At 42.3% G+C, this 27,168-nt stretch overlaps 1 protein-coding gene across 3 annotated transcripts in view; it reads right to left on the reverse strand.

The window, feature by feature from the left end:
- Positions 1 to 22,651, reverse strand: part of PARD3B (par-3 family cell polarity regulator beta) — a 1,048,345-nt gene extending 1,025,694 nt beyond the window's left edge. For all 3 annotated transcript variants that reach the window (XR_009564558.2, XM_060301965.2, XM_030854060.3), the window contains exon 1: positions 22,450 to 22,651. Coding sequence is in view for 2 of the 3 variants with exons in the window: in XM_060301965.2 (XP_060157948.1) it covers positions 22,450 to 22,569 (120 nt within the window). In the remaining variant the exon portion in view is untranslated. The remainder of the gene's footprint in view (positions 1 to 22,449) is intronic.
- Positions 22,652 to 27,168: the final 4,517 nt, after the last annotated feature.

The raw sequence follows: 27,168 nt of genomic DNA on the forward strand, positions 1-27,168 counted from the left end.
TCATGGGGTAGGATTAACAGACCTGGATCTCCACAGGGCCTATATCTACAGGGCCAACAAAGACTGATTTTACTAAATGGCAGGTATTATCCAAGACCACGAACTGAGCTAATCAGGTGAATAGACTGTTAAATCAAATGAGCATAACTATTCTTGGTCTCAGACACTGTGCTGAAATTGGCCCTGGCCCCAAGAAGCACTGGTGAGCATCAAAGCCAAAAAGAGCTGGGAAGAGAGCAGGCGTGGTCCTGTATCTCCAATGGTGATGACACTAGACTCAAGTACCATGTCATTCAAGAACATTTCCAACTCAAGTCCATCTCACATCAAAGGGAGGGGAAAATGCCCGTTCATAAGAACATTTCCAACTCAAGTCCATCTCACACCAAAGGGAGGGGGAAATGCCCGTTCATCTATATCAACAAATGTCCAATGGAAGATTCCAATTTGAACTGCTTTCTTAGCGCCAGTGGGTTTCAGAGGATCAATAACCTACATTTTCCCTTGAACTAAAAAGAAGCCTACATGCCATATTTAAATAGTTTTAAGTCCTTTATAACTTAGGTTTTCATGGGAATGGTTTTATGTCTAGAATTTAAAAAGCAAAATGCAATCAATACTTTAGGGGCTTGTCACAACTGCTCCTGTTAACCAAGAATAAATTCACTTGAAATAAAGCATTAGGAGACATCCCGTAATGAATGACCATTTTCATAATTTCAGAAACTGGAACAACATATAGATTATAACAAAACCACACACGTTTTTGTCTTAGATAAGTTATATTTGGTGGACAACGCAGAACCAAAGCCAGTTCCTGTGAAATTGCTAAGTGAATCTTCTTGTGGCTAATGACTGCTCCCAGGACAGCTAGAAAGAATGTCAACAAACGAATCATAGTCAAATCAATAGAAACTAAAACAGAGTCACTTGAAGAGTAGAAAACAAGCTCAGAAGAACAATTTATTCAATAAAAAATAATGTAAAGGACTAAGGAGATTTGGTAAAAGGTTTGCTATGTTTTTATACACTCATGTATGTAGCTGACAGACTTCTGAGGGCTTACGCTAGGTACTGGGAATAGACGCCACTGCAGGACCTGTTCAGAGTCCACCTGAGAAACATGGACACTACACTGAAGACCCACTTAGGCTGTTAGTGTACATGCAGCAGTCTCTAAGCACTTTAGGAATGTGAACACATGTAGTCCTTCATATCAGTGCTATAACCCCATCTTACAGATGAGGAAACTGAGGCACAGTGCGTGTAAGTTGCCCAAGGTCATACAACTAAGACACAGTAGAGCTTGTTTTTGGAACTAGCTAATCTCACTTCAGAGTCCACACAATTGCAAACTGTGTCACGCTTCTTCCTCTCCAAACTGAGGTGTCCCCACACCAGGGGCTGAAACTCAAACCACTGTGTAAAAGCCGGGAATCTTTATCCTCTTGTGAGTGTTAAGTATCCATACAATAGAGGTTGAGTCAAAATGCCCATTGGAAAGAAGAATAATTCCGTCAATGTCAGAGTTAAAATACAAAATCCACATATTCAAGCAGGATTTATTAAGAACAAAGTATGAGGTAGCTGGGATTCATAAAGAACTCTGTCATAATTTCTTTTAAAAAGACAGCACAGAAATGAAAATAAAGTTTTAGGCAAGTGATAACTTGTTTTATTCCTAATCAACAGTTATGAATACAGTAAAGCATCATCTCTGGTACTGTGGTCCTTAAACAGCTCCAACTTGGGAGCTGTACCCAACAACCAAACAAGCAACCACCTTTGAAGACCAACTAATATTCCTGGACCCACACAGCCACCCAGGGATAAAGCTCAGAAGAAAGGCCAAGAATAGGACTCTCTGACACGAAATGTCTGGTCAGTTCATAAGCAAAACAAATGCCCAGTTGGCCAGCTTCTTGAAGTGGATGCTAAACACACTGGAGACCCTGTGAGAGAAGGAAGAGAGCAAAAGAGAAGCAGAAAGAGCAGTCGACCTGGGCTCAGCAGGAGTCAGCAGTGGCAGAAAGTGGCTGGGGATTAGCCACAGTGACAGAAGAGGCATGTAAGCGGTGATACCCAAGAGCAGAAGCCAACGGAGAGTGCTGAGCTAGAGACTCCTGATAAAAGAGAAGAAAAGAGCCAGTGATGGCAAAACAAAAGGCAGAAGAGCAGGCTGAAGGACAAATGGTGACCTGCATTTCAATACCTTAGCACCCAAGGGCATCTGGGGACCACTCTGCCAGCACGCAAACCAGAGCAATGAAAAAACAGGGACCATAATCTCCTTACAGAGCAGAATCTGTCAGTTATCTTGTACTTACCACAAACAAAAGCATGTAGTAGCTGAGCATGTGGCAGGGAGGAAGGATGTAAACTACATGCACAGATTCACACACACACACAAAAAAAACACAACAACAACACTCAACAGACAAGTGACCACCTACTCCACTGTGATGACGACTGATATGGAAGAGTCATCTAACCTCTCTAAGTCTCAATGACATCTGTGGTAAGATATGAGAGATTGACAGCCCCCATCTCAGAGGCTGTAGGCATCAGATGAGATAATGCATACCCACTGTCTGGTGTTGAGTAATGCTCAAAGGATGTTAGATATTATCATCACCACCACCGCCAACATCAATGTCACTATCATTATCATGACCACAAAGGAGTCTAGTGGGAAAGATATTGCCAGTGAAAACCAGTGTAGATAAAGAAAGTATGGAGATTGCAGAGGGTGGAGGGTCCATTTCAGAGTGTCTCTTATATCTCACTTCAGTATCATACGTGAGGCAAAAAATGACCCAGGACTGAAGATGGAAGAGCAGACAGGACGGAATGGTACAGCAACCAGCCAAGTTGGGCTGTCCCGGTCATCTGTGTCAACACATGGTCTCTGTGGCTTCACCCAAAGAAGATTTTTGAAGCAATAATTTAAGGCAGCAGAGAAATCTCAAGTTTCATCTGTTTTAGGAAGGCTTCTAAAATTCCAACCCCCCAAGCAGAGTGGTTCTGTCTGAGACATGATGCTTTCTAGGTGATGTGCACCATCAGACAGAATCATAATTTCCTAATTATGATTAGGAAAGGAACCAGATAAGAAGGCAGGAACCAGATAATATCTTTACTGTACCTCCACTGACTGGCAAAGTCTCTGACACATTTGCCAGTCAATGAACACTGGTTCCATGAATGAATAACTGACTTTATGATTTTTATGCACAAGATTTAAACACCTTTCTGGAGCATCTGCCTATTTAGCTCAGTTCCTCAGCCAATCAAACAACTAAGGTACTGTCAGGAAGAAAAAGGTACACTTATTGTGTTTATAGAAGTGTTTCTAAAAAAGAAATTAAATATCTGATTATCTGTTTTAACTGACTTCTGATGCAATGTCTTAGAACATAGGTCAAACATCCCCATTCCTGCTGACCACGGGTCAGACCTATCATTATGACATCAGTGAATGTCCTGGGTTAGGATATAAGGACCAGGGCTACAGATGTGGACAGAGGTCAGCTTCCTCCCACAATGAGGAGCTCCCCTCCAGCTGCACGCTTTCCTCCCCCACCTTCCCCTAGCAATGTCTGCTACCCGCCCTTCATACCACTGCAGGCACCCTCCTCTTCACCCTCCCTCACACTTCTCTTCTTATCCTCTGGTCTCCGGCTCCCATAGAAACTAACACAGACACCAGGAATCCAGTATCCTGGAAAGCTTTCATCTCAAAAATCATCTCTAGTCAGGAAAAGTGTTCTCCTTCTGGCCAGAAAACTGACAAAGTGTTTTGTTCTCTATGTAACTGACCCCTGTCACTTCTAAGCTCTTGACTTTGTTTCCCCCTCCCCAAGTGTAGGGCACTGCTCTGAATCCATGAGGGAACTCAAAGACTGATCTCTGGAAAATGACATTTCCTTTCTGCACTGAGAATAAAAGTTATATGATTATGAACGAACTCCTACTAATTTGTCCTAGAGCAGTACACTGTGGAGACCTTTCCTGGCCCCAGTCTGACCTTTTCAGTTCTACCTACATGTAGCCACAGCAATAATCATTACAAACACATTATTTAATTCAGGGAAGTAATAAAATATCACAGGCCTGAACCTTTATTAGTTCATGTTTCAATATTTCAGAGTTCATAATAATTTGATTTGAATGGAAATTTATGCTCTAGCTACTCATTCACTCATATGTTTATTAAGTGCTTTCTGTATGCATAGTGCTATTTAAGGCATCATGATGGATTAAAACAAACAAGCAAACAGAACAAAACAAAGCATTTTGCTTTCAAGGAGGAGATGAGTTATGTATCTCTCAGAAAAATTCATTTTTCAAATAAATTAAAGATGCAAACAAAATTTCAAGGGCTTAACCCTACTTAAGGAAGTGATAACTATTAAGAGAGAGTTAGGGCTCTGAAATTGTTTGTATGGGAATATACGCTGTTAATTGTACATGAGTCATTTACTCATCATACATCATCAACAGAGGCCCCTAAAAGACCACTCCCTGGCAACCTGTAGAAGTGAGTACTTAGAAATGTATATTTGCAAGTCATAAATGAGACGCTAAAAAAAAAAAAAAAAAAAAACAATAGCTAGGGAGAGCCTTAGAAGTAAGCTACTCTATGTCCAAGGTCTTGAGATTCAAAGGCCTTGCCCATGGTTTCAGAGGTAATTCGCATTAACAGAAGTGCTGGGCTACACCCCAAGGCCCCAGACACCAAATGCAGTGCTGCTCCCAAAAGCCCACAATGAAGCTGTTTGACTTTCTTGGCCAGCCAGTCTAAGTGAGTAGATGTTCTACTCCAAAATATTGCCTGAAGTAGTAGAAACAAAGCATACAGAAATCAGAGCTCATACCAACAGGATTTAAGTGTCTCAGTTACAACAGCTAACTGTTTGATCTTCAGTGTTTCCCCTCCAATCCACCCCGTACACTGGGCCCTGGTCAATCCACCTAAAAAGACTGCCTTTACCATGTCATGATCACTGCTTTCCCTTGCCTTTGAGTAAAACTCCTATCCAGGCAATCAAGACTCTCAACATTCTCAAGGTTCTAAAGCCACAATGTTCTCAACTACCTGTCCTCGGAAACTGAACCCCCTGTTCCAGCCAGATGGAGATAATCCTGATGAGGATGACAAAGAAGCTGTCAGACTTCATTCTACCCACTGTTCTTTGCCAGGCTCATCATAAAAAGAGGCACAAAGCAGTGTACTTGTCTTTCCAACATCAACCCTAATGGTAAGGTATGGCCTGGCCCTGCCTCCTAAACACAGCCAAATTGTTTCTACTTCCCACCTACACCACCTCTTGGAAGTAATGAATTCATCAAGTGTACCAGACACTCTTTGGGGACAAGGTTGGCCTCACTCAGAGTACAAAAAGTTCTCTCTCACACAGGGATCTGAGCTCACTGCTTCACTGTACATACTATAGTCTTCATCTCTAAGATCTCATCCCCTTCCCGACTTTGTCTTCTCAAAAGAGGCCCAATATTTTGACTTCCTCAGCACTGAGCACCAGACAAGCCCCAGTCCTACGATCACCCGAACCGCTACTCTGAGTCCCCGTGTAGCCCCCTTGTAAACTTTACCACTCACTTTAACATCTCAACTCAGTACTGCCGGCCAAAGACAGAAAATCATGGCAAACATGCAGGGAAAAGGTTTTGTTTTTTACACTATTGTAATGGTGCTTAATCTCTTGATCTTCGAGGTTGCAGCATCAAGTGGCCCAAGGTACACAGAAGCGCTCCCACATTAACTATCATCTTGTCTCTTTTTGCCCAAACATGGACTTTTCTTAGTGTTCTCACCGGCTCCCCTTCCCAATTCATTTTCATCATCACTGCATGGAATAATCTAAAGTAATATTCGAAACTGTATTCCTCATGATGTGAAAGCTGAAGGGAACAAACTAAAATTTCTCTCCATTTTTAGTTGCAAAGACATGTACTAAATATCTTATTATGCAACTATCCACCTAAGCAACATAACCATAACCAAGAATGTCAGGCACACCAGCCAAAACTGTTCGCTCCATTTGCAGGATGTTCAATTTGTACCAAGGTCCACACTCCACATTCTCCAATTAATAATCACATGGGTGTCTATCATCTGATGATCACTGCTCTATTACACATCTTGTCCTTTCAACCTATATGTTAATATTTATCCACAATATTATTTACACATTTATAACAAATCTACTCTCCATGAAGCAGAGTTACAGAAAGGCATGGTGATTTTTAAACAGCATCTAAATCGTAGCAAAGAGATGTCCTACTATAAAGTAAAGATGAATGATCACCACCTTTCGTATTTTAAAAAAATAAAAGATATGAACTGTACACATGCAGCCAATTAGTGATATTTAAATAAGGTCCTTTTAAGAGAGTCTAAACATGTAAACTGTGCAGTGAAAGCAAAAAAGGTGAGGCTGCCCAACCTCAGGTGAAGCTCCAGTTCAGCATCACCACTCCCAATGTACAGTGGATGGCTGATGAAAAAAATACTCCCATTTAAAAATACTGGTATCTTTGGAATGTTATTTGAAATAGTGATATGTTCCTTTGGGTTATAAAATACAAAACAGTGTCCCTAACTTTTGTTGTCTTTTTTTGTTGTTAATCAAATTTCAATCATTTCTTGTAGTCATCTAATCCAGGGAGGCTGTTTGCTATTTTCCTATTCTAAGCATACTAACAGTAGAATGCCCCAAATGCCAATGGGTATTCTAACAACATAGCTAAAATGTTTTAAGTAAGTTTTGTAAATTCTGCTCCAGAGAAATCTCTACATATCAAGACTGATAAGGATATCCTCCTTAAGTTATCTTTAAAAATATTAAAGAAGATTAAGAACAGACTTAAAATATCTCTGTTACGAGAAAAGGACCATAATCTATTCCTACCTTCTGTTGTCAGACCCTAAATACGTTCCCAGTCAATGACAAAACAGTCTTCCTTCCCAACCTTAATTCCATGTCAACTGATCTGTTTATTTCTTTTGTATTTTTTTATTAGTTATTTCTTTAAAATAAAATAAAATAAAATCTTGGGTATAGGCTACGGGGAATTTTTTTTTGGAAATATAGTAAATAGATTTGTGGACCAAGGGAAATAGCCTTTACCCACCTAAGGAAACAGTGACTAAACTCACTGTGAAGATGCTTCCCAACACTATACTCCAGTGAACAGTTCTCAGGTGAGGACTACACACCCCTGGAGGTATCAAGACCTTCTCAGGAGTTCCACAAGGCCAAAGCCAGAAAGGTATTTACATATTTTATTTGTCCTTTCACAAATTTGCAGTAATATTTTAAATCTTTTCAAGGATATTTCTAAATGTTCAAATATATCAAACTATAACTTAGAATTTAATATTTCACTCTAAAATTTTAAAAAAGTATAATTTTTATATTTAAAGAGGGATCACTGATTTAAAAGAGGAGATTAGATACTTCAAACCCATTAAGGTGGCTATAATATTTTAAACACACACAGAAAATAACAAATGTTGGCAGGGATATGGAGAAATTGGAATGCTTGTGCATTGCTCATAGGAATAGCAAATGATGCAGCCACTATGGAAAAAATTATGGTGGTTCCTCAAGAAATTAAACATAAAACTACCATATAATCCAGCAATTCCATTTCTGGATATACACTCAAAAGAACTGAAAGCAAGTACTCAGATATTTGCACACCTATGTTCATAGAGCATATTCAAAATAGCCAAAAGGTAGAAGCAACCCAAGTGTCCATCAATGGATGAATAGATAAACAATGGATAAAACGTGGTATATACCTATAGTGGAAAAGAATCTAAAGCTCTACACCTGAAACTAACACAATATTGTACATCACCTATAGTTAAGTAAATTTTTTTTAAAAATCAAGAAGCAAAAAAAAAAAAATGTGGTGTATGGTATATACATACAATTGACTATTATTAAAACCTAAAAAGGAAGGACATTCTGATATAGGCTGCAACATACATGAACCTTGAAGACACTATGCTAAATGAAATAAGCCAGCCTCAAAGGACAAATGTTGTATGATTTCACTTACATGAGGTACCTAGAATAGTAAAATTCGAAGAGACAGAAGGTAGAATGGTGATTACCAGGGACTGGGGGAAAGGGAGAAATGGGGAGTTAATGTTTACTAGGTATGAAGTTTCAGTTTGGGAAGATGAAAAGGTTCTGGAGGTGGATGGTGGTGACGGATGCACAACAATGTGAATGTACTTACTGCCACACAACTGTATATTTAAGAACAGTTAAAAAGATAAATTTTATGTTAGGTATATTTTACAACAATAAAAAATTCAACATATAAAAAAGGGGGATTAGAAAACCTCCTTCTTCAACCCACCACAGCTGTACTATCTAAATTTAAGGATATTTTTAAAAAGATGAAACTGACACACCAGAGGTCTCTGATTCATAGAAGGGAAAACTCTACCAAAAAAAAAAAAAAGGTGCAAAACTGTGAATAGACAAAAGCATGAAAGTTATCATTTCTTCGACCTCAAAGATACTGGTAATTTACATTATTGTGTCTAATGCAACAGAACATTTTCAAATAGTCGTAGTATCATTTTGAAATTAAGCACCCAGAATTTAAAGAAAAAGGAAGTGAATATTTTTAAATACAGGCATAGTGAACATTTTAAAAACCAAACATTTTAACAGCTTTTCAAACTAGAAATGAAAAAAGCTACTGAAGCACTTTACAGGGTAAGCTATTGTACTGCATTAGTTAACTAAGAAAGCCTTATACAACTGAGATTGCTGAATGCCTACTGGATAAGTCAGTTAAAAAAAAATAAAATAAAATAAGGTATGACAGTGCCAGTTTCCAATGACACTGGAACTCCTCAAATGAAACATCTGGCTACAAATGTGAAGACGGAGTTAATATCCCATCTGTAGAATTGTACTTTTGTCTTACACATGGATTGATCTACAGGGGTAACTGAACTTGCTGTTTCTTTTGTATGAGATGACTACTTGGTGCTGATATTAACTGAAGAATTTTTTGGTATGTGAATGCCTGACAATAAACACTAGCACTGAAACAGTCAACATGTTGAATAACTTTTTGGAATCCCACAGTTTATCCTTGGAACAAGTATGTTGACGCTTGCACTCCCGGTGCAAAGGCAGTGGTGGGTAAAATGGCAGGTGCCTTAGCTTGAATCAAGGCAGTAACAGTACTAGAAATCCCTGTATTCTTCAGTGCCACTCACTCATTTGCATTTTAAAAAAAACGGTCAATTTAACTTAAGAATGCCCTTGATGAAGCAATAAAACTGTTATTAATTTTTGACCCTTGATTCACATCTTTTTGACACTGGATGTGAAGATTAGAAAGTCCACATAAAGCACTCCTGCATAATGACATGCAATGTTACCTCAGCAAAAGTACTCATGATTGATCGAGTTGAGTTGAACTAACTGTTTTTTTTCATGGAGCACCATTTTCATTTCAGAGAATGACCGACAGACAAACTATGATCATACTTCACCTTTTGGCATTTTTCACATCAAGAATAAATTATGTGAACCTGAGCACTTCGTGGAAAACAAATGACTGTATTTGTTGCCAATAATAAAGGAAAAATTAAAATTTTAGAAAACTGTAACAACCATTGTGAGCTTGATAGTTTCCCAATACTTACACTTTGCTTATGAAATTGACGGTAATGTCAATGTATGTGGTTTTGAAATTGTATAACTAAAGGTGCTAACATTTGGGAGACTGGCATAACTCAGTGAACCAGTGTTTTCCAAATGACCAATGTATGATGTTAGAACGTCGCACATGGATAGAAGATCTATTCAAAGTACAACACAAATGAATGAATTATAACAGAGTACAAAAAGTTTATTGGCATGATTTCAGATTCCACATTACAACTAATCTTTAAGAAACCAAACCCTATTGAGGTGTCATCCCCATGATTATGTTATGTTATGTAAGATTCCGTCTTGCTAGCCATCATGCTTTAGAGATCCTCCTTGCTGGCTTGATGAAGTAATCAGCCAGGATGGGACGTTCCACATGATATGGAACTGCAAGTGACCTCTAGGAAAGGAAGGTGACCTCTAGGAGCTGAGAGTGGCCTCCAGCTCATAGCCAGTAAAAGCTAGGGCTTTCAGTCCTACAGCTGCAAGGAATGAATACTGCCAACCACCTGAGTGAGCTCAGAATCCGATTCTTTCCAGTCAAGCCTCCTGAGAATGCAGCCTAGCTTTCATCTCTATCGTAGCTGGTGAGACTCGAAGAGGACTCAGCTAAGTGGTACCAAGGTTCCTGACCCATAGAAACTGTGATATGATAAATGTATGAGAAAGGAAGAAAAATAGAAACAAATCATCACTGTCGGATCTGCATGTAGCATACAGAAAGCTTATCTATAAGCACCTGGAAAAGCTTTTAAAATGCTCCTCCTTCTTCCAGCTACTTATCTATGCGAGGCAGGATTTTCTTCGTATATTTCAACCAAAACAACATATTGCAACAGAGTGAAAAAGCAAGCAGGCACACTTGAGAATCCAGCTATCTAATAAGCAAGCATCAAAGAGACTGGCAAAAACGTTACACGGTGCCACTCTTCTCAATAAATCTTTTCTTTTCCTTTGAAAAATACAGTTATTTTCATGACAACAAGTAATCTTGTTATGGGATCGTTATCCTAAATCAATTAAATATATTTTTTAATTTCTCAGTTAATTTAATTTCTGATATGGTAAATATAGATAGGTACAATCTGCATAGAAAAGCTCTTTCAGGTCCTGTAAAAGGGAAGAGTCAATAAGGGCGTTGAAACCAGCAAGTCTGAGAACTGCTGCAATGTATCTATTTCCTCTAACTCTGCTTCCATGTGCCTATTTCCTTTATCTCTCCCCCTCCCTTCTTTCATTTATCTAGATTTTATCCATTTTTCACATTGGGCCATTCCAGGCAACTGTGAGTTCTCTCCCTTAATGCGTGGAGAACTCATCTGGCCCCTGGCTGTTGCTTTCTTTTCAGTAAGTATACACGTCTCTCCAACTGGATTGTGAAGCCCTGAAGGAAAGGGACTGTGTATGGCACAGAATAGGTGCTCAAAAACTCTCTAATTATACACTGAAGAGGAATTCAATTCATACAAGCCCCTGGGCTTCACCAATGCTCGAGGAAACCAGAACACAAAGGGCGTGGGATGAGGCGGAATTTAAGACAAACATGAGTCTCAATAAGGTACCTGAAGAGGCAGCTAAGAACAAGGGCATTGATGCTGAAATGCAGTGAAGGTAGCAGCAAGTGATATCAGACCAAAAGACCTTTACTTCTCAATAAAACAGGAAGCAAGTTATCTGTGGACCATTTTGGAGCAAAAACTTGAGGAACAAAGAGAGCAACACTATGGGGAAGGCAACAGGGAATCAACAGAATTTTCTCAATGTCTTATTGTAAAAGCAGTGAAAATGCATTAAAATGCATTAAACTGAATAGCAATTGTTATGAGCTGAACATAACAATTCAGCCCCGCCCCCCAAGGCTATGTTGAAGTCCCTTGGTACCTTGTGAATGTGACCTTATTTAGAAACAAGGTCTTACAGATGTAAATATCTTAAGTGAGGTTATTAGGGTGAGCCCTAATCTGATGTGATTTGTGTTTTTATAAGAAGAGAAGAGACCCAGAGGGAAGATGGCCATGTAAAGATGAAGGCAGAGCCTGGAGTTATGCTGCCACAAGCTGAGGAATGTCTGGGCCCAGAAGAAGCTGGAAGGGACAAGGAAGGCTCGTCTCTGGAGGCTTCCAAGGGGGCATGAGCCTGCCAACACATTGATTTTGAACCTCTAGGCTCCAGAGCTGCGAAAAAAAACTGGTTGTTTTAAGCCACCCAGTGAAAAAAAATTGGTTGTTTTAAGCCACCCGGTTTGGCCACCCAGCTTGTGGTACTTTGCCACTGTGGTCCTAGGAAACGAATACAGCAACAGAAGGCTTCACTGTCCATAGTCACAGTCCCACGTAGCCCTCCCTGCTCACCCACAGACAAAAGTGAAAGAAAAGGCAGAAAGATCTGAAATGCAAATTTAGTAGGAGCAACCAAAAAAAAAGTTTTGTTTTGTTTTTTTTACTAGCGATTTCTGAAGTGCAGTTTTGTTTTTTCAAGGTTCTGGGAAAATGTCTCTGATCAAACACTGCTGTCAAAACTCAAGCCCACTGAATCTCTATAAATGTGCCTATAAATACAGACAAGGACTATTTATCCATCTTGCATTTCCTCAACCCTCTGCTACAAAAGGAAGTAATCCAGAACCTAATATTTAAAGTTACCAATACTATGACTATGTCATGATGAAAGAAATACGGGAGGGCAAGTGAAACTCTTTCAACTTCTCCAAGATTTTATCAAGCCACCTGAACTTCTGGGCCAAGGTGACTCTGAGCTCACGTGCCGGCCATTCACAAGTGTCAAGATCTTATAAATCTTATCTGTATGAGATACTTGGCATTAAAGCCCACAGACTGTAATTTAAACCCTTTTAACACATACCTGATGTTAGGAATTTATCTTCAGCCTCACACTTTATCTCAACCCAGAAAAACAATGGGACCCTGTGGAGATTTCTAGAGTCATCTGACTTGATGATCCATCCAGGACTCCCTAAACATCAGGTAGACCCAGTGGTTTTCTAACTATGGTCCCTAACCCATTAGTGGGCAGTGAAATCAATTCAATATCTCCCAACTACATTTTTTAAAAAACAATAGAATAAAAAATAAGAGGGCATCATTTATAATAAGGGTAAGCATCCTCCTGAAACTTATTTCATTTGAATACATGTGTTGTGGGTACTGGGTCATAAAGGAAAAACCATTACTGCTGTATTTATCAGTCCGTGTCCTGGCAAGAAACAGATGGTTCGCTCAAATTAGGCACTTAGAACTTTAATAAAGAAACTATTTATAAAGGTTTGCCCAGGGTTAAGGGAAAACATTAAGGGATAGCACTCCTAAGTACTGAGGCCTTGCCATCACCTGGTACCCAAGGGGCCACGGAAAGGAGTGGATGCAATACAGCGGAGAGAGGCATGCAGGGAGGGCTGCCTGATGGGAGCTGTGTCCTTTGGTAACAGGAAGCCGCTGACCCACAATGACCTGGCAAGAAGGGAGCTGCCTCGCGCTGGGACCTCTCCCATGGCTGACCCCAACGAGACACCAGATAGCAGGAGAGTTTACACTGCTCAGCCTCCCAGGTCACAGGCGTGGGTCTGGAGCGGCAAACAGAAGGCTTTCAGCCACTGTGACTCCATCACAAAAGTCTGGAAGCCATCAATACAGTTCACACCGTCATCAACTCAGTCTGACCACTTTTATTTCTGGACGCCACATTTTTTCCACATCTGCCCTCAATCCCAATCTTGAATCAAGGCTCTAATCCAATGTCAAAGCGCTGATGCAAAAGACTGGCGCTTTTATGAACTCATGATTTATGATCTCAGCTGGGCCCTCAAACACTCCCGTCCACGCTCAGCCTCCCACCTCTCCTACCCCCACCTACGGGGCTCCTGGAGGGCACAGACCGTGTCCCACTGGTCTCCGGATCCCCAGGCCGCAATGCCTGGAATGCAGGTGGAGTCACTGAACTGTCCATTAATGGTGAACAGGGAAGCCTCAGGCGGCTCCCTCTCCCTCATTTCCACCCATACTTCCCTTGCCACAGAGGGTCGGCTCCTAAGTCTCATTTCTTGGCCCCTGAAGTTTCCAAGCCCATTTCCTCTTCTGCTTCAATATGTCTAGCCTCCACTTCCACAGCCAGGGCGTGGACCAGTTCTCCACCTCCAGTCCCAGCTCCCTTTGTCTCCATCCTCCAGGATAATCGACAGAGAAGAGAAAACCAAACACTATCACCACCCCACCCGGAGCGCCTCACTGGGTCCTCATGCTCTTAAGGCAGTCATAGTGAAGGCCTCCTGGCCTGGACCCGGCCTCCCCGTTACAGCCTCCTTCCTCCCCTTCCCTCCCACAGTCAGCCTGAGGAAACTTTCCATAATGCCATTCTCTTCCCACACCCCCGGAAACCTGGTACACCTTCAGTCAGAGGCAGACTGCTTCTCTCTCCCCCGCTGTCTCCCCAGTACCCTCCCCACCCTTACTGCCCTGCAGATGTCCATTCCCTGCCCAGGTATAATTCCCAGTGAAACCAGCATGACTTCCCCATCTCTCCCCGCTCCAAAGTCAAAGTCAACCACTCCCTCTGTCCACCACCCCAGGGCCGCTCTACCACACTGTGTTGCTTATTTACATTCTTTTCTCTGCCCTTTTAGTCTGTAAAACTGATGGAGCAGGGACTGTGCCTTATTTTATGCTATATCTCCAGCACAAAACACAATGCTTGACCCAATGTCACTCCGTAAAATCTTCTCTGAAGTGACATTTGGATTGTTAAAAGCAACCGTAGCAAAGCATCCACTACTGGGGGCTCTGACTAAGGCCTCGCTGAATACGCGACATACTTTTTCAAGTAAGAGGTTGCAGTCATTACCCATCATTCTTAAGTCAGGTACCCCACTCTCTCCACATCCCTTCCCCAAAACAGGCCACCTATCTATAAACAGGGAGGAGTACAAATTATGTCTAGACATCCCTTGTCAGAAGCCCATCTTTGCTTAGAGGTTACTCTTTCTAGGGTTCGTGTCTACAAATAAAGAACAGTAGCGAGACTTGCTCTAGATCTCCCCAAAAAGGTTTCAGAAGTCTATTATCAGAGCTCCCCACATACCCTTAACTTCTGCCTCACATGAAGCAACAGAATGGGTCTGATCACTTCCCCTGCCAGTGTGGTTCTCTGGTCTTGCTGAGAGTGGTCTAGCCAAAGAGTTGCAGACATCTCTTCTGTTATCTGCCTCCATCACCAAGTGATGCCCCACCAGCTCCTCCTCCAGGGCCCAGGATCACCTGATGAGTTTAAGAGCCTCACCCGAGGCAGAGGACAGGCGCAGGACGGGGCATATTTACCTGGATGATACTTGGCACTGCATCTGATAGAGACTCACTTTAGAGTGAAACCTTTTTAAACATCCTGTCCTCTTGGTATCCCACAATTCCATCTCATTGCAACCCAAAGAGCGAGAGTCCGTCAAGCAAAAGAACAGTGGGGCCCCGAGATGGGAGGCAGACCTCATTCGGCAGCCCCAAGATGCAGATACAGTGCCTTTCAAAAATAACGGATCCGGGCTTCCCTGGTGGCGCAGTGGTTGAGAGTCCGCCTGCCGAGGCAGGGGACACGGGTTCGTGCCCTGGTCCGGGAAGATCCCACATGCCACAGAGCGGCTGGGCCCGTGAGCCATGGCCGCTGAGCCTGCAAGTCCGGAGCCTGTGCTCCGCAACGGGAGAGGACACAACAGTGAGATGCCCGCGTACCGCAAAAAAAAATATAAAGAATAAAAATTAAAAAATAACGGATCCACCCAAATTGAGATAGTCCACAATCATTTTTAAAATCCACATGAAATTAATGAATAAAATGCTGAAAATCAAACATTGTTCAAATATATGGGACAGCATGGCACAAATCTTCATGAAACAAAAACATATGATGTCCCTTCACTGACAATCCAGAACTGCCAAGCACTCAGTCTCAAAACTCTACAAAGTGTCAGAATTTGAAGCTGCTATTAAAGACAATCAGTGTGGCAGATATAACGGACCACTAAGCTACTGCCTACAGCACATGTGGATGTGATGAGGTACTGGAAGGTAATCAAGAGAAAAGTCGCATTTAGACTTTCTTTTTAAAACGACACCACATTTAAAGATTTCAAACTTACAAAACATTGTGTTGAATACAAGGTCATTTTCATTTTTATGAAAGAAAACGATGTGAAATTTGATATAATTTCATGAGCATCTCTGGTATACATACTATATATCAAGTACTGTGCTAAAAATGGGGATAGGAAAATAAATAAGACCCATTCTTTGTTCTTGAATAGTCCACAGTAGAGTAAGGGAGGCAAGATGATTGCATTATGTGGCAGAGCCCAGCTAGTCGCTCTCCTATGTCCAAGCGGACTACTTTCCCAGGCCACTGCATCTAGACGGTGCACATGGCCAGTCTCACCAGTAGAGTGCTGACACAAAAGTGATGTCTGCCACTTCCAGGCCAGACCCCACGCCTCCTGTGGCATCCTCCACACTCTCTTTGTTCATCAGTTAGCACAGTGCAGGGGATCTGCAGAAAATGCCAAAGCCAAAAGGAACAGTGGGCAGCTGGTTGTATGGGTCAGAGCCCGCACCTCCCACCCAGAAAGAGAACCCTTTGCTGGGATAAACCACTGTCCTTCGGGGGCTGTCTATTAAGTTGCTAGACCCTGACCAATAGACAGTATAATGTAAGATGTAGTTTTCAAAATGAAAGCACAGCATAGGGAGCTCTAGGAAAACAAGAATGTGGCCCCCCAAGTGATGGTGACAAGGAAAGGGAGGGAGGGAATTCCTAGAGAAGAGGCAACTGGAGACTCATCCCAAAAGATGAGCAGGATTTACCTGGGGTGGGGGAAAATGTGACAGAATACTATGTTGCATGTATGAATTTAAAGGGTACAAAGGAATAGAGAAGATACTGGACCGGTAAGCAAAGTGGGTTTTCACCTAAAAGCAATGTAGAGCCATTCAAATATTCCCAGCAATACTCCAGACATGATCAGATTTGCAGCTGTAAAGTCCTCAATGGAGAACAGTTCGGAAGAGTTGGGAGCTAGGAAAGGCAGAAAGGCCAGGTACTGGTCTGCTGCAGTTCCCCATGGTAGGAATGAGAAACGCAAGGTTTGGTGCAGAAAAGAGGAAGCAGATCAAAGAGATAGCATGTGGAAGCATCAAAGGAACTTTCTGACCAACTAGACAAGTGGTAGAATATGGAGGATGAGAGGTCATCAAGGAATGAAGGATTTCCAGGTTTCTGGATTAGATAACCAGGTGAATGGTGGCACCAGAAATGGAGGAACAGGCTACACGAGAATGGGGAGAAGCAGATGTACGGAGAACAGGCCGGGCTCGAACTGTACGTGGGACATCAAGGAGGTGAAGTCCACAAGCTGGTGGATATTGAGTTCTATAGCAAGTACAAGGCTAGAGGTGTGTGCCTGAGGGTAGCTGAAGCCATGGAATGGATGAGATCCGACTGAAAGAAAGGCCAGAACCCTGAGGCGCCAGCACACAAGGAAACAGTATTGAGAGCACCTGCAAAGACACAGAAGAGAAAGACATGTTTAAAAATCCTGGAGGGGCTTCCCTGGTGGCGCAGTGGTTGAGAGTCTGCCTGCCAATGCAGGGGACATGGGTTTGTGCCCCGGTTCGGGAGGATCCTACATGCCGCAGAGCGGCTGGGCCCGTGAGCCATGGCCACTGAGCCTGTGCGTCCGGAGCCTGTGCTCCGCAACGGGAGGGGCCACAGCAGTGGGAGGCCCGCATACGGCAAAAAAAAGAAAAAAAAAAAAATCCTGGAAAGCTCATGGGTAAAGAGTTTCAAAAGATGAGATATCATCAAAAATAAGGACTGAAAAGTAACCATGGGTTTTAGCTGTCAGATCTTAATAATCTTGTTGAGAGCATTTTAGCTGGAGAATAACTTACACTCAGCTATTGGGAAAGGTAATAATGGAGACTAGAGCATAATTATTCCTTCTAAAGAGGTGTCCTCAGCTCCAGCTGATGGTTGCCATGTGGGAAAGTAAAGCCCAGTATTCTCAGAGCTTCTGGTTGTTTTTTCCCTAAAAGAAGACAGAACTCTGGATTTTTCCATGAAATCTCAAAATATTTAAACATGGCAACTAAGTCAAAATATAACACTGAGCAGAACTTAAAAAACATGTCTGTGGGTCATAGCAGGCCCCAGGAGCCCTGTGTTTGCAAACTCAGAGGCTGCTCAATGCAAGTCAAGTAAAAGAACCAAAACCAAGTTAGAAACATGTGCCTTGTTGATGGTGAGTCAGTCCTATCCACGTGCTGGAAAGAGTATCTAGTCCACACATTGGGAGAGGAGAGGACTGAATAGGATATAAAGCACTCTAGTCAGTCAGTGCCCAATAAACTGAAAAGCATTCTGGGAATCCAATGTGGTATACATCTAGCTTATGCGCACAGGAAACTTAAAATCTGGAAATGAGACATCCAAAGCTGAAAAATTCAGGAATTCAAGAATTCTAATTTATTCCTCCAGGTTAGTCCCATACAATATCATACCAGATTCTCGTTACTGCACAGATTCTTAGATTGATCTCACAATTCATCAATAAAGATAATTGCTCTTACCTTCATTCAGATCCAGGAAGCTGATCTCAACTTGCAAAACAAACAAATTATTCCAAATATCTGAATACAGAGGAGATTCATTTTGAAAGTCAATCAGATGTTTCTTTACTTAAAAAAAAAAACTATCCTCATACATACAGATCCGCAAATCTTCTTAAAAAATTCCATCATACCCACTACCCCATGAACTCAACTTTCATATTATCTCATTCAACTCCTGAACTCACACACACACACTATACACTCATTTACACTTTTGTTACTAAACAAATCTTTCCCTTATTTACTTACATATAAAATGAATGTTCAATTTAATAAGTTATTTGAGCACCTGCTGTGAGAATTCATTCAGGGTAGGAGTGGAAAGACAGTTGCTAATAACAGGTTGGTCCGTAGGTGTCTAAGACATAGTACCTGCCATCAAATGAGTTTAAAAATCAAATTAGTTCAGTGATACCAAAAGATTAGTGGTAGTAGATTAGTGGCTCTCAACCCTGGCTGGGCACTTGTATCATCTGGACTTTTTTTTTGAATACCTATGCCCAGGCTCCACTCCAAACCCACTGAATGAGGATCTTAGAGAAAGGGACTCAGGCATTTGTATTATTTAAAATGTTAAATGTTAAAATTAGAGGTAACTAATGATCAGCCAGGGTTGAGAACCCTGCAGGATATGGCTCAATTACCCATTCATCTGTGACACGTAATTCTGATGATTAATTAATTACTCAATGGTCCCCACCTTGACTACTTAAGACCATCTCCTCTCCACTAACTACTTAACTGCATTGGATTTAGAGTCTTGGACAATGACAAACTACCAGGATCCAAAGACAAGCAACCCCATAATTCTTGCCCCTTGGTCAATTCACCTCACCAGTAGAGTTCATCAAATGGCAGGGAGGGGGAGGCCACAGGAACCTCAAAGTCCCAGATTTCAGAACATAATTAAAGCCTTCCCCAAAGCTCCCTCCGTCTCTTCAGCATCTTACCTACTTCTGGCCTTATCTGATGCTGATTCAGCTGGCTCCCCACATTCCACAAATACCAGTTTCCTTTGTTTCTTCTCAGTTGGAGGTGGCTACTTCTCTGCTGCTGCCCACAAAATCCAGAATGGCTTCCTTGGGCTTCACTTACCGTTCAAAGTGTACAAACCTCAACTCTATCCTCAATCTTGACATCTGCCTTTCTCCCATCTAAATTATTCAGGGCCCCAGAAGAAACGGGCTTAATTTACATTCATGTTCCCGCTAAACTTGTTTCTTTACCTCTTAACCCCTCTACCTGTATACCTCAGAGATCTTACCCAATTTTTCCATTTGTAATTAGACTGAGGAAGATCCTACATACTTGATGCAAATCCTGCAATACTTGTCACAGAAATTAGACTTCTCCCTATAACATAGAGACCTATACTGTAAAAGATAAAATCAGGAGGAGTTTGTGGATGTCCCATCCCTTTGCAAGAAACACAACTGCTATCATTAGGTTGATAGGTTACTGCAGCAGTTTGTAGGTGGAATCGTCTTTTTAAAACAAACTCTAAAGAAATAAATTAGATAAATTACACTGCATAATGACCTACTAGCCTGTGTATTAATGACTGAGAGTAAGGACCTGGAGACATAGTTCCTGGGTTCAAATCCCAATTCCACCATGCACTAGTCATATTTCTGTGTTTCTTTTTCCCCCACCTGTAAAATGGGGATATTAGTACCTAGCTCATGGAGTCAGTCATTTAATATATGTAAGGCACCTAGAACAGTGCCTGCACCAAGTAAGCACAGTTCATGTTTGTTGTTGTGTTACTACTACTGAGTAAGAGCTTAAAACCTTGCTGTCCAGGGAAACAAGCCTTTTAAGTCTTTCACCTATTTAAAGACATTGAATTTATGCCAAACTGTTTTCCAAATTGAATTTTGACATTTCTGGTCTTTTCCCATCATTTTCTAAATTCAATGGATAAAAGCATGGAATTTATCAGAGTATTTCTTGACATTTTAGTTCCATTAGGAATACCATTTAATATTAATTAAGCCTTATTATGATTACAATGCTATTTAAAATGAAACTATGAGAGAGGAATATTTTGGGAAGGAAAAACATCACTTGCCAGTTATTAAATTGAGATTTTAAAAGCCGAAGAAGGGAGCGAGAATTTTTAAGTTGCAGGTGGCCTTTAAATGTCACATTCACTAATATATAAATGTAAACACAGAAAAATGTAATGTCTGGTAATAACAGTAAATTGATCAATACAATTATATTATGGGATATGTGATATTATAAATTATACTTTCAGTCCAGAATATCAATAGCTTTTTAACACCTTTTAAGATGAAATTACAATGCATTAAATATCATACAGTTAGTTCCCCATGTGTTATTTATAAGCTTATAGCTTACTTCTATTACTTGGACAGCTCCAAGTATTAAACTTCTAAATATACAAAGTTTTAGAGATAAATTATTTTTAATAATAATTAAAAATAAGTTTATCATCTCAATAAACCAATCCTTCAATGAGATCTACTTTAATAATTTGCCTAGAATAACGCTGTTAGGTTTAACCCTAGCTTACTTTAGGGAAATATGATTTCAAGAACAACTGGTTACTTGTGTAAACCTCAGTTTTCAACTGAATTACACAATATAATCAGCACACTACTGTAACAATGGAAGAAAAACCATTGGGTAAATACTCATATAGTCATACAGGCCACTTTGATTATTTTCTCTCTCTGCCTCAATTCCATTAGTAAAGAGTCCAGCTTCTGAGATTATATTTTAGATATTAACAGATCATTCACTATGCTCTTCTCCAACTCTTGGCTGTTCAAGGCAACATACACATGTATTTATCCAGGGTGGAATTTTTTCCTATATAGATAATTCTTAGTAGAGGCACAGAGGTGCAAGAGATTTTCTTAAAAGCCTCAACTGTATATTTAGAAGAAACACAATTACTTTTATGCCTTGCATAACCTAAAAGACATTAAAAGAAATTACATCTTTCCATTCTCGAAACTGGCCAACTCACCATTTCGACAGTTCTCACAGCACGAGAACAAATATTAAGAGAATCATTGACCTCTAAAGCAAGAGTTTATGACTTGTCCTGTTTGAGGAGGATTTGGGGCAAACAAGATATCCCATTTGAGGATTCAAAAAGATAAAAAGATGCTCTTGGATGCCTTCATTTAAAATTTCCATTAAGGAAGAAACAGAGGCCCAGCATGTTACCCAAAAATACGAGTTCCAGAGACCAGCTAGGTCTTCTGAACATTTAAGCGTGCATTGCACACTTAAAAACACTCTTCCAGAGTTCCACTTAATTTTCACTTGCTCCTGACTTCAGGGACAGAGCTGGGGACACTCTTTGTCATCATTTCAATAGTCACCCGGGACCTGACACAGCCCACACACTTAGTAAATGTTGATAGACTGTGTGGTGTTAAAGTAAAAATAGCAAAGTGCAGACTGGTTGGTGTAAGCACACAGCATCCTTCCACCTGAGCTCCTGCCTTAGTCACTGAGGGAAGCCAGCTCACGTGGCTGAATTCCAAGGGCTCCATCAGTTATAACTTCCGAGTATCTGATACTTGAACCAATCAACTTTCTAACCCAAAGAGTAGACGTAGGGCGGGCCTTAGCACGTCAAAAATCACACCTGAGGTTAGCAGCACCTTCAAGTGTTCCCTTGAGATCTGTTCGCTCAAACAACTTCTAAAGCAGTGCTTGTCAAACTTCAGTGGCCAGTGCAATCACCTGGGAGCTTGTTGAAAAGCAGACTCTGAAGCCGTGGGCTTGGACTGGGTCACCAGATGGTGCCTTTCTAACGAGCCCCCGAGTGATTCTCATGCTGCGGTACCCACGCCACCCTTGGACAAGCAAGGCCCTTAAACGCCCAGGTCAGTTATATTAGCAACATCCAGAAGTTGCGGCCACAGGTCGTGAAAAATCAGGTCGCCCAGGTGCTCTGCGTCCCCCAAGCGTCGCCACCCTGTCCTCTGGGCACCTGGCAGGTGCCGAGGCAGCGGAGCGCTCCCGGGGAGCCCGCTCGCAGCCGCGCCCCCTCCTCCGCCCCTCCCGCGCGCTCCCCGCGCCGCGCCCACCTTCTCCCGGGTCTTCAGGTACCGCTGCAGCGCCTGCTGCGTGAGCTCCCGGACGTGCAGCTGGCCCTCCTTGCAGGGCACCACGATTCCGGTCCTGCCGAAGCACACGGTCACTTTCATCCTGGCCCCCGGCGACCACACCGGGCTGGGCCGGGCCGAACAGGTGTCTGGGCCGGCCGGCGCGGCCCCACTCTCGGGGGCCGCCGGGCGCGGGCGGGCACAGAGACCCCGGGGCGCCTCTCCCCGGCGCCCCTCAGGGCCAGGGGCTCGCAGCAGAGCCCCTTCGCCCTGGGCAGGCGGCCGCCAGCGGGCGGGAATCGGAGAGGAGGCGGCAGCGGGGAGGGCTACCTCCCAGGTAGCGGGTGGGCCGGGGACGCCGCGGTCCAGGGGCCCGGCTGCTCCTACCGCTCCTGCTCCGGCGCGGGCCCGGCCCAGGCGGCTGCTCCCCGCCCGCCAAAGCGAAACTGCCGGCCCGGCCCGGCCCTGGCCCTGGCCCTGGCGGCGGCGGCGGCGGCGGCGGCGGGGCCGGCCTCAGGCCGCGGGCTGGAGTGGGCGGCGGCGGCGGCTCGCGGGGCCGGAGTTGGGAGGAAACTTTTGCGCCGGCTCCCAACTCCTCCGCGGCGCGCCTCACTCTGGGCTCCCGCGGCCCCAGGGCCAGCCTGGGCCCGGCTCTTAAAGGGGCCGCGGCGCTCCCCGGGGCGCGCAGTGCACTCGGCGGTTCGGGGCGGGGGCCGTGCGGGGCGGTAACCGGAGCCCGGAGACTTCGTCCCCTCCCTCGGTCTCTCCCTGACTCTGTCCCTCCCGCACACACATGGAGCTCTAGGGAATTGTAACGGGACCTCAGAGCTTCTCACCGGGGGATTGAAACCGGATCTCATAAAGCACACTCGAGGGAATAGCTGGGAGACTGCAGAGCTACACCCTTAAAACTAGGGGATTGGAGTAAGATTCTTGGAGAGCCCGGGAGCAGGTGCTTCTCGCCACGCCCACCAAAAACACCCCGAGGCGTGAAGGCTCACAGGTACTGAGCTGCTAGGGTGGCCACAGGGCCTGTTAGGAACTTAGTCTGAAGCACAGCGTCGCATCTGCCCTCTGAAGCTCTTTGATGGTAAAAATGAAGGGATTCTTGGAGGCAACGTGGCAGTGGAAACGGTTCCTTTTACGGAGAACACTCAGTTTTCCCCCCAGAGGTCACATCCCAGACCCAGATATGATGGCGTATGTTCACATATATCCTTCTGAAATGTGCTTCCTGTTGTGCATTTGACTAGAAATAAAAACATTTCAACACGTTTAGGCTCATGATTTGGCAGGTGTGTATCCATCACCAATTGAAATTGACATATCTGGGGGGAAAAAATGAACAAATAACATCTGTACCATTTTTAGCTCACACATGAATGAGCTCCTTTGAGCCTAACAATAACCCTGTATTATTCTTCCCGTTTTATCGTGAAGAACAGTACCCAGGGGGGTTAAGGGAATGAGCTGACTATGGAGTTAGTTATGCTAAGAGGAACTCTGTTTCTTCCAACGCTGAATCCCTGGTCTCCCCACACAGTTTTCTTCGCAATCCAGCTCATTCAACAAGTTCCTCAGGGCTACATCATGTATTTCTCTAAAAAAGAGATTTGTTCCAATGTCAAGATGCACTTAAATTGAATTTGAATTGCCTAGGACAGTATAATAAAGCACAGGAGATTAAATTTATGGGCTCATGGGCTTTCACTTTTAAATTTTTTTAATTCATTCATACATGCCATATATATATGTGTGTGTGTGTGTATATATATATATATATATACACACACACAAATACATGGTCTTCTATGTACAGGGCCTTATATAAGGTCAATGGCATCAAAGAAAATCATGTGGACCAAGAAGTTGATTTGAAAAAGATGTATATTAGTATTAATTTGGTTGCAAATCCAATACAAACTAATTTAAATAAACTAAAGACAGGATCTCTTTCCTTATAAAATCAGAAAAGCCACAGCGCACTCCTTTGAGGCAAGATTGAATCCAGAAACTCAAACAAAGTCCTCAAGAGGCGTCTCTCTCCATCTGTTGGCTCTGTGTTCCTCCTCCGTGTTGTCTCCATTCTCAGACAAGCTCTCCCCAAAGGAGGCAAAGATGGCCGCCCCCAGTGTTTCAGATTTACACAGCCTTAAAGCCAGCCATCTCAGACATCAATGAGCCTTTTCCTGGTGAGGACTTGCATATTCAAGCTTAAGTCACATACCCTCTCTCTGGCGAGAGGAATGCAGCATTTATTGGCCACGCCTGATTCACTTGCCACTAAATCATATGGTGAACCCCAACAGATGAGACAAAAAAAAGAACATTTAGCCATGACAAAATATAAGCTTGCTTCCCACCCTCAAGAGTCTTATAGATAGTAGAGGCGACAAGGCCTACAGATGTGAGAAGTTAAATAGAAACCACAAAACAACAATGAATGTGATAATTCTACTGAACATTATTGATTTAGATACATGCCAGGCACTGTTCTAGGTGAAGATAGATAGATATAGATAGCTATTACATATGTACATGTATGCATCATATGTTATGTATCTACATCTTATTTTCCTTTGCAATAACCTTATACGAGAGATGCTTTTGTTATCTTCCTTTTAGAGATGAGGGAACTGAGGCCAAGGAAGGTTAAGATCACATTTCTTAGAAAGTAGTGGAGACCAGATTAAAACCCAGGGTATCTGACTCCAGAATCTTCATAGTAATGGCTATGCTGATCTTACATGGGAAGTACCAAATGAGCAGGGCTAGCAAATACTAATGCAGGGCATTCATATGTGACACTTAATATTGGGTATTATATAGACATGTAGAATGGTACAGAGCAAAAATTTTTAGCTGATGAGATAAACTTGCATGTAACCATTCTTTAATGCTTCATGGCTTTTTTTCTTCTTCTTCTTCTTCACACTTGCTCCAGACTCCTCCTCTTCTGCTCAGATAATGAATAGCTCCTGCACTTCACATCACAAAGTTCCTCTTGGCCCAGCTTTAGCCCCTCCCCGATACCTAGAGCCCAGACCCACTGTCCTGGCTTTGAGAAGCCCCAAGTGAACCACGAAGAACACCCAGGCTCTCCAAATCCCACTCACAGAAGGAGTGGAATCAGGTCTCGTGAATGCAGCAGAGGTTGTGAGGTGTGAGATGAGGAACAGATGAAGGTGGGCACAAATACGAACAAGGCATTGTACAGTCCTGCACACTATGGCGTAAACATTAATGACCCAAGCTAGTATTATAAAAAGAGTTTAGCGTTTACATTTCATGTTTATTAAATAGCCAGATTTAATTTGTTATTCAACCTTATCACAGCATACACAGAAACAATTTATCATATATTAAGAAGTGATAGAAGAGAACATGGTTGCAACACACAGACAATCAGGCCCAGCAAATTCCTAAGTCAGTATTTCATGCCCCGTGGGACCTCCTGGGCAGAAGGCAATAAATAATTTGCCTTGATTGAGTAACACTAGAGGATTCTAGGCCTGGGCTCCATTTTCTTGTTTTGCCTGTTGGAGAGGTAAATATTGCCCGCGGTGTGATATTTTCCCATTTGTTATCCAACAGCTTAGCATGCTTTGGAGTAGCCTGTGAAAATATTTATGCAGAGAACAACAATACTGACCGATATTATTAAACTGCTCTGTGTTATGGAAAGTATAACTAAAATGTCAGGTACCATTGGGTGTATATTGAAGAAAGAATGATAATTTTTAATATATAGTTGACCAGTCATCCATTTTTATGTTTTGCACTATTAAGAAAGAAAATATTTTTATCTTTCAAGGAATTATTTATAAGAAGCACTATTTATCACAAAAAAATTAATTGAATTGGAGATCATCTTTTTTCTAAGACCCTTGGAACAATTAGTATAATAGATTATGTTCTTAGCTTCCTTATGAAAGCAGGTGCCAGAGAGACAGCAGAAGAGAAAAATGGGTATGATTTTTCATTCTTTCCTTCCATATTTAAAAGCAAAGTGTTTGGCTTATTTTCTTTAACTTAGCAAGAATAAGCTTTTCTTAAGAGATGTTTGTCTCTAAATGCCTTATGGCATTCATTTGTTGACTGTTTCTATAGGTCTCCTTATAACATAACTATTTTACACCCTGAAAAGAGTGTTGTGGGTTAGCAGCTTTTTGAAAGGTTCTTAGTTATGCCTATTCTGTAAGTAAGACTTGTAGTCTCCATAATGTTTCACCTAGACCACCCCTCCTTATGCTGAATTCTACTCTATGAATGTTAGTATCCTACTTTGATTTATGTTTTCTTAAAAGGACATAAATCCTTTTCATCCTGAATCATGAAATGAGTGCTTCTTTTAAAAACAAAATAAACAAACCAACAGAAAGCAAGGAAACTGTTCCAACGGTGTTTCATTGAGAGCTGATCATTAGTTAGATGATTTTCCTCATGGTGTGATCTCTTCCTCTGAAGCATATTAGGGTCCATGAGTGCCGACCACTAGAAGTAGGTTCTGCTCAGAGTAGCACCGGGTCCTCTCACCACTAGGCTTCTGTGAGAGAGTTAGATGGAGGCCAAAGGCAATGGTCAAGGGTGCTCTCAGACAAGCTCAGTTATCCAAGGAAAGATCCTGAACTGAGGAGAGCTTGCAATCAAGACTTCTCTTTTCAATCTTACTCCCTTTACCTAAGGCCTCCTTCTGCCCCC

This window comes from Globicephala melas, chromosome 7 (assembly GCF_963455315.2).
Source record: "Globicephala melas chromosome 7, mGloMel1.2, whole genome shotgun sequence".
NCBI lineage: Eukaryota > Metazoa > Chordata > Mammalia > Artiodactyla > Delphinidae > Globicephala > Globicephala melas.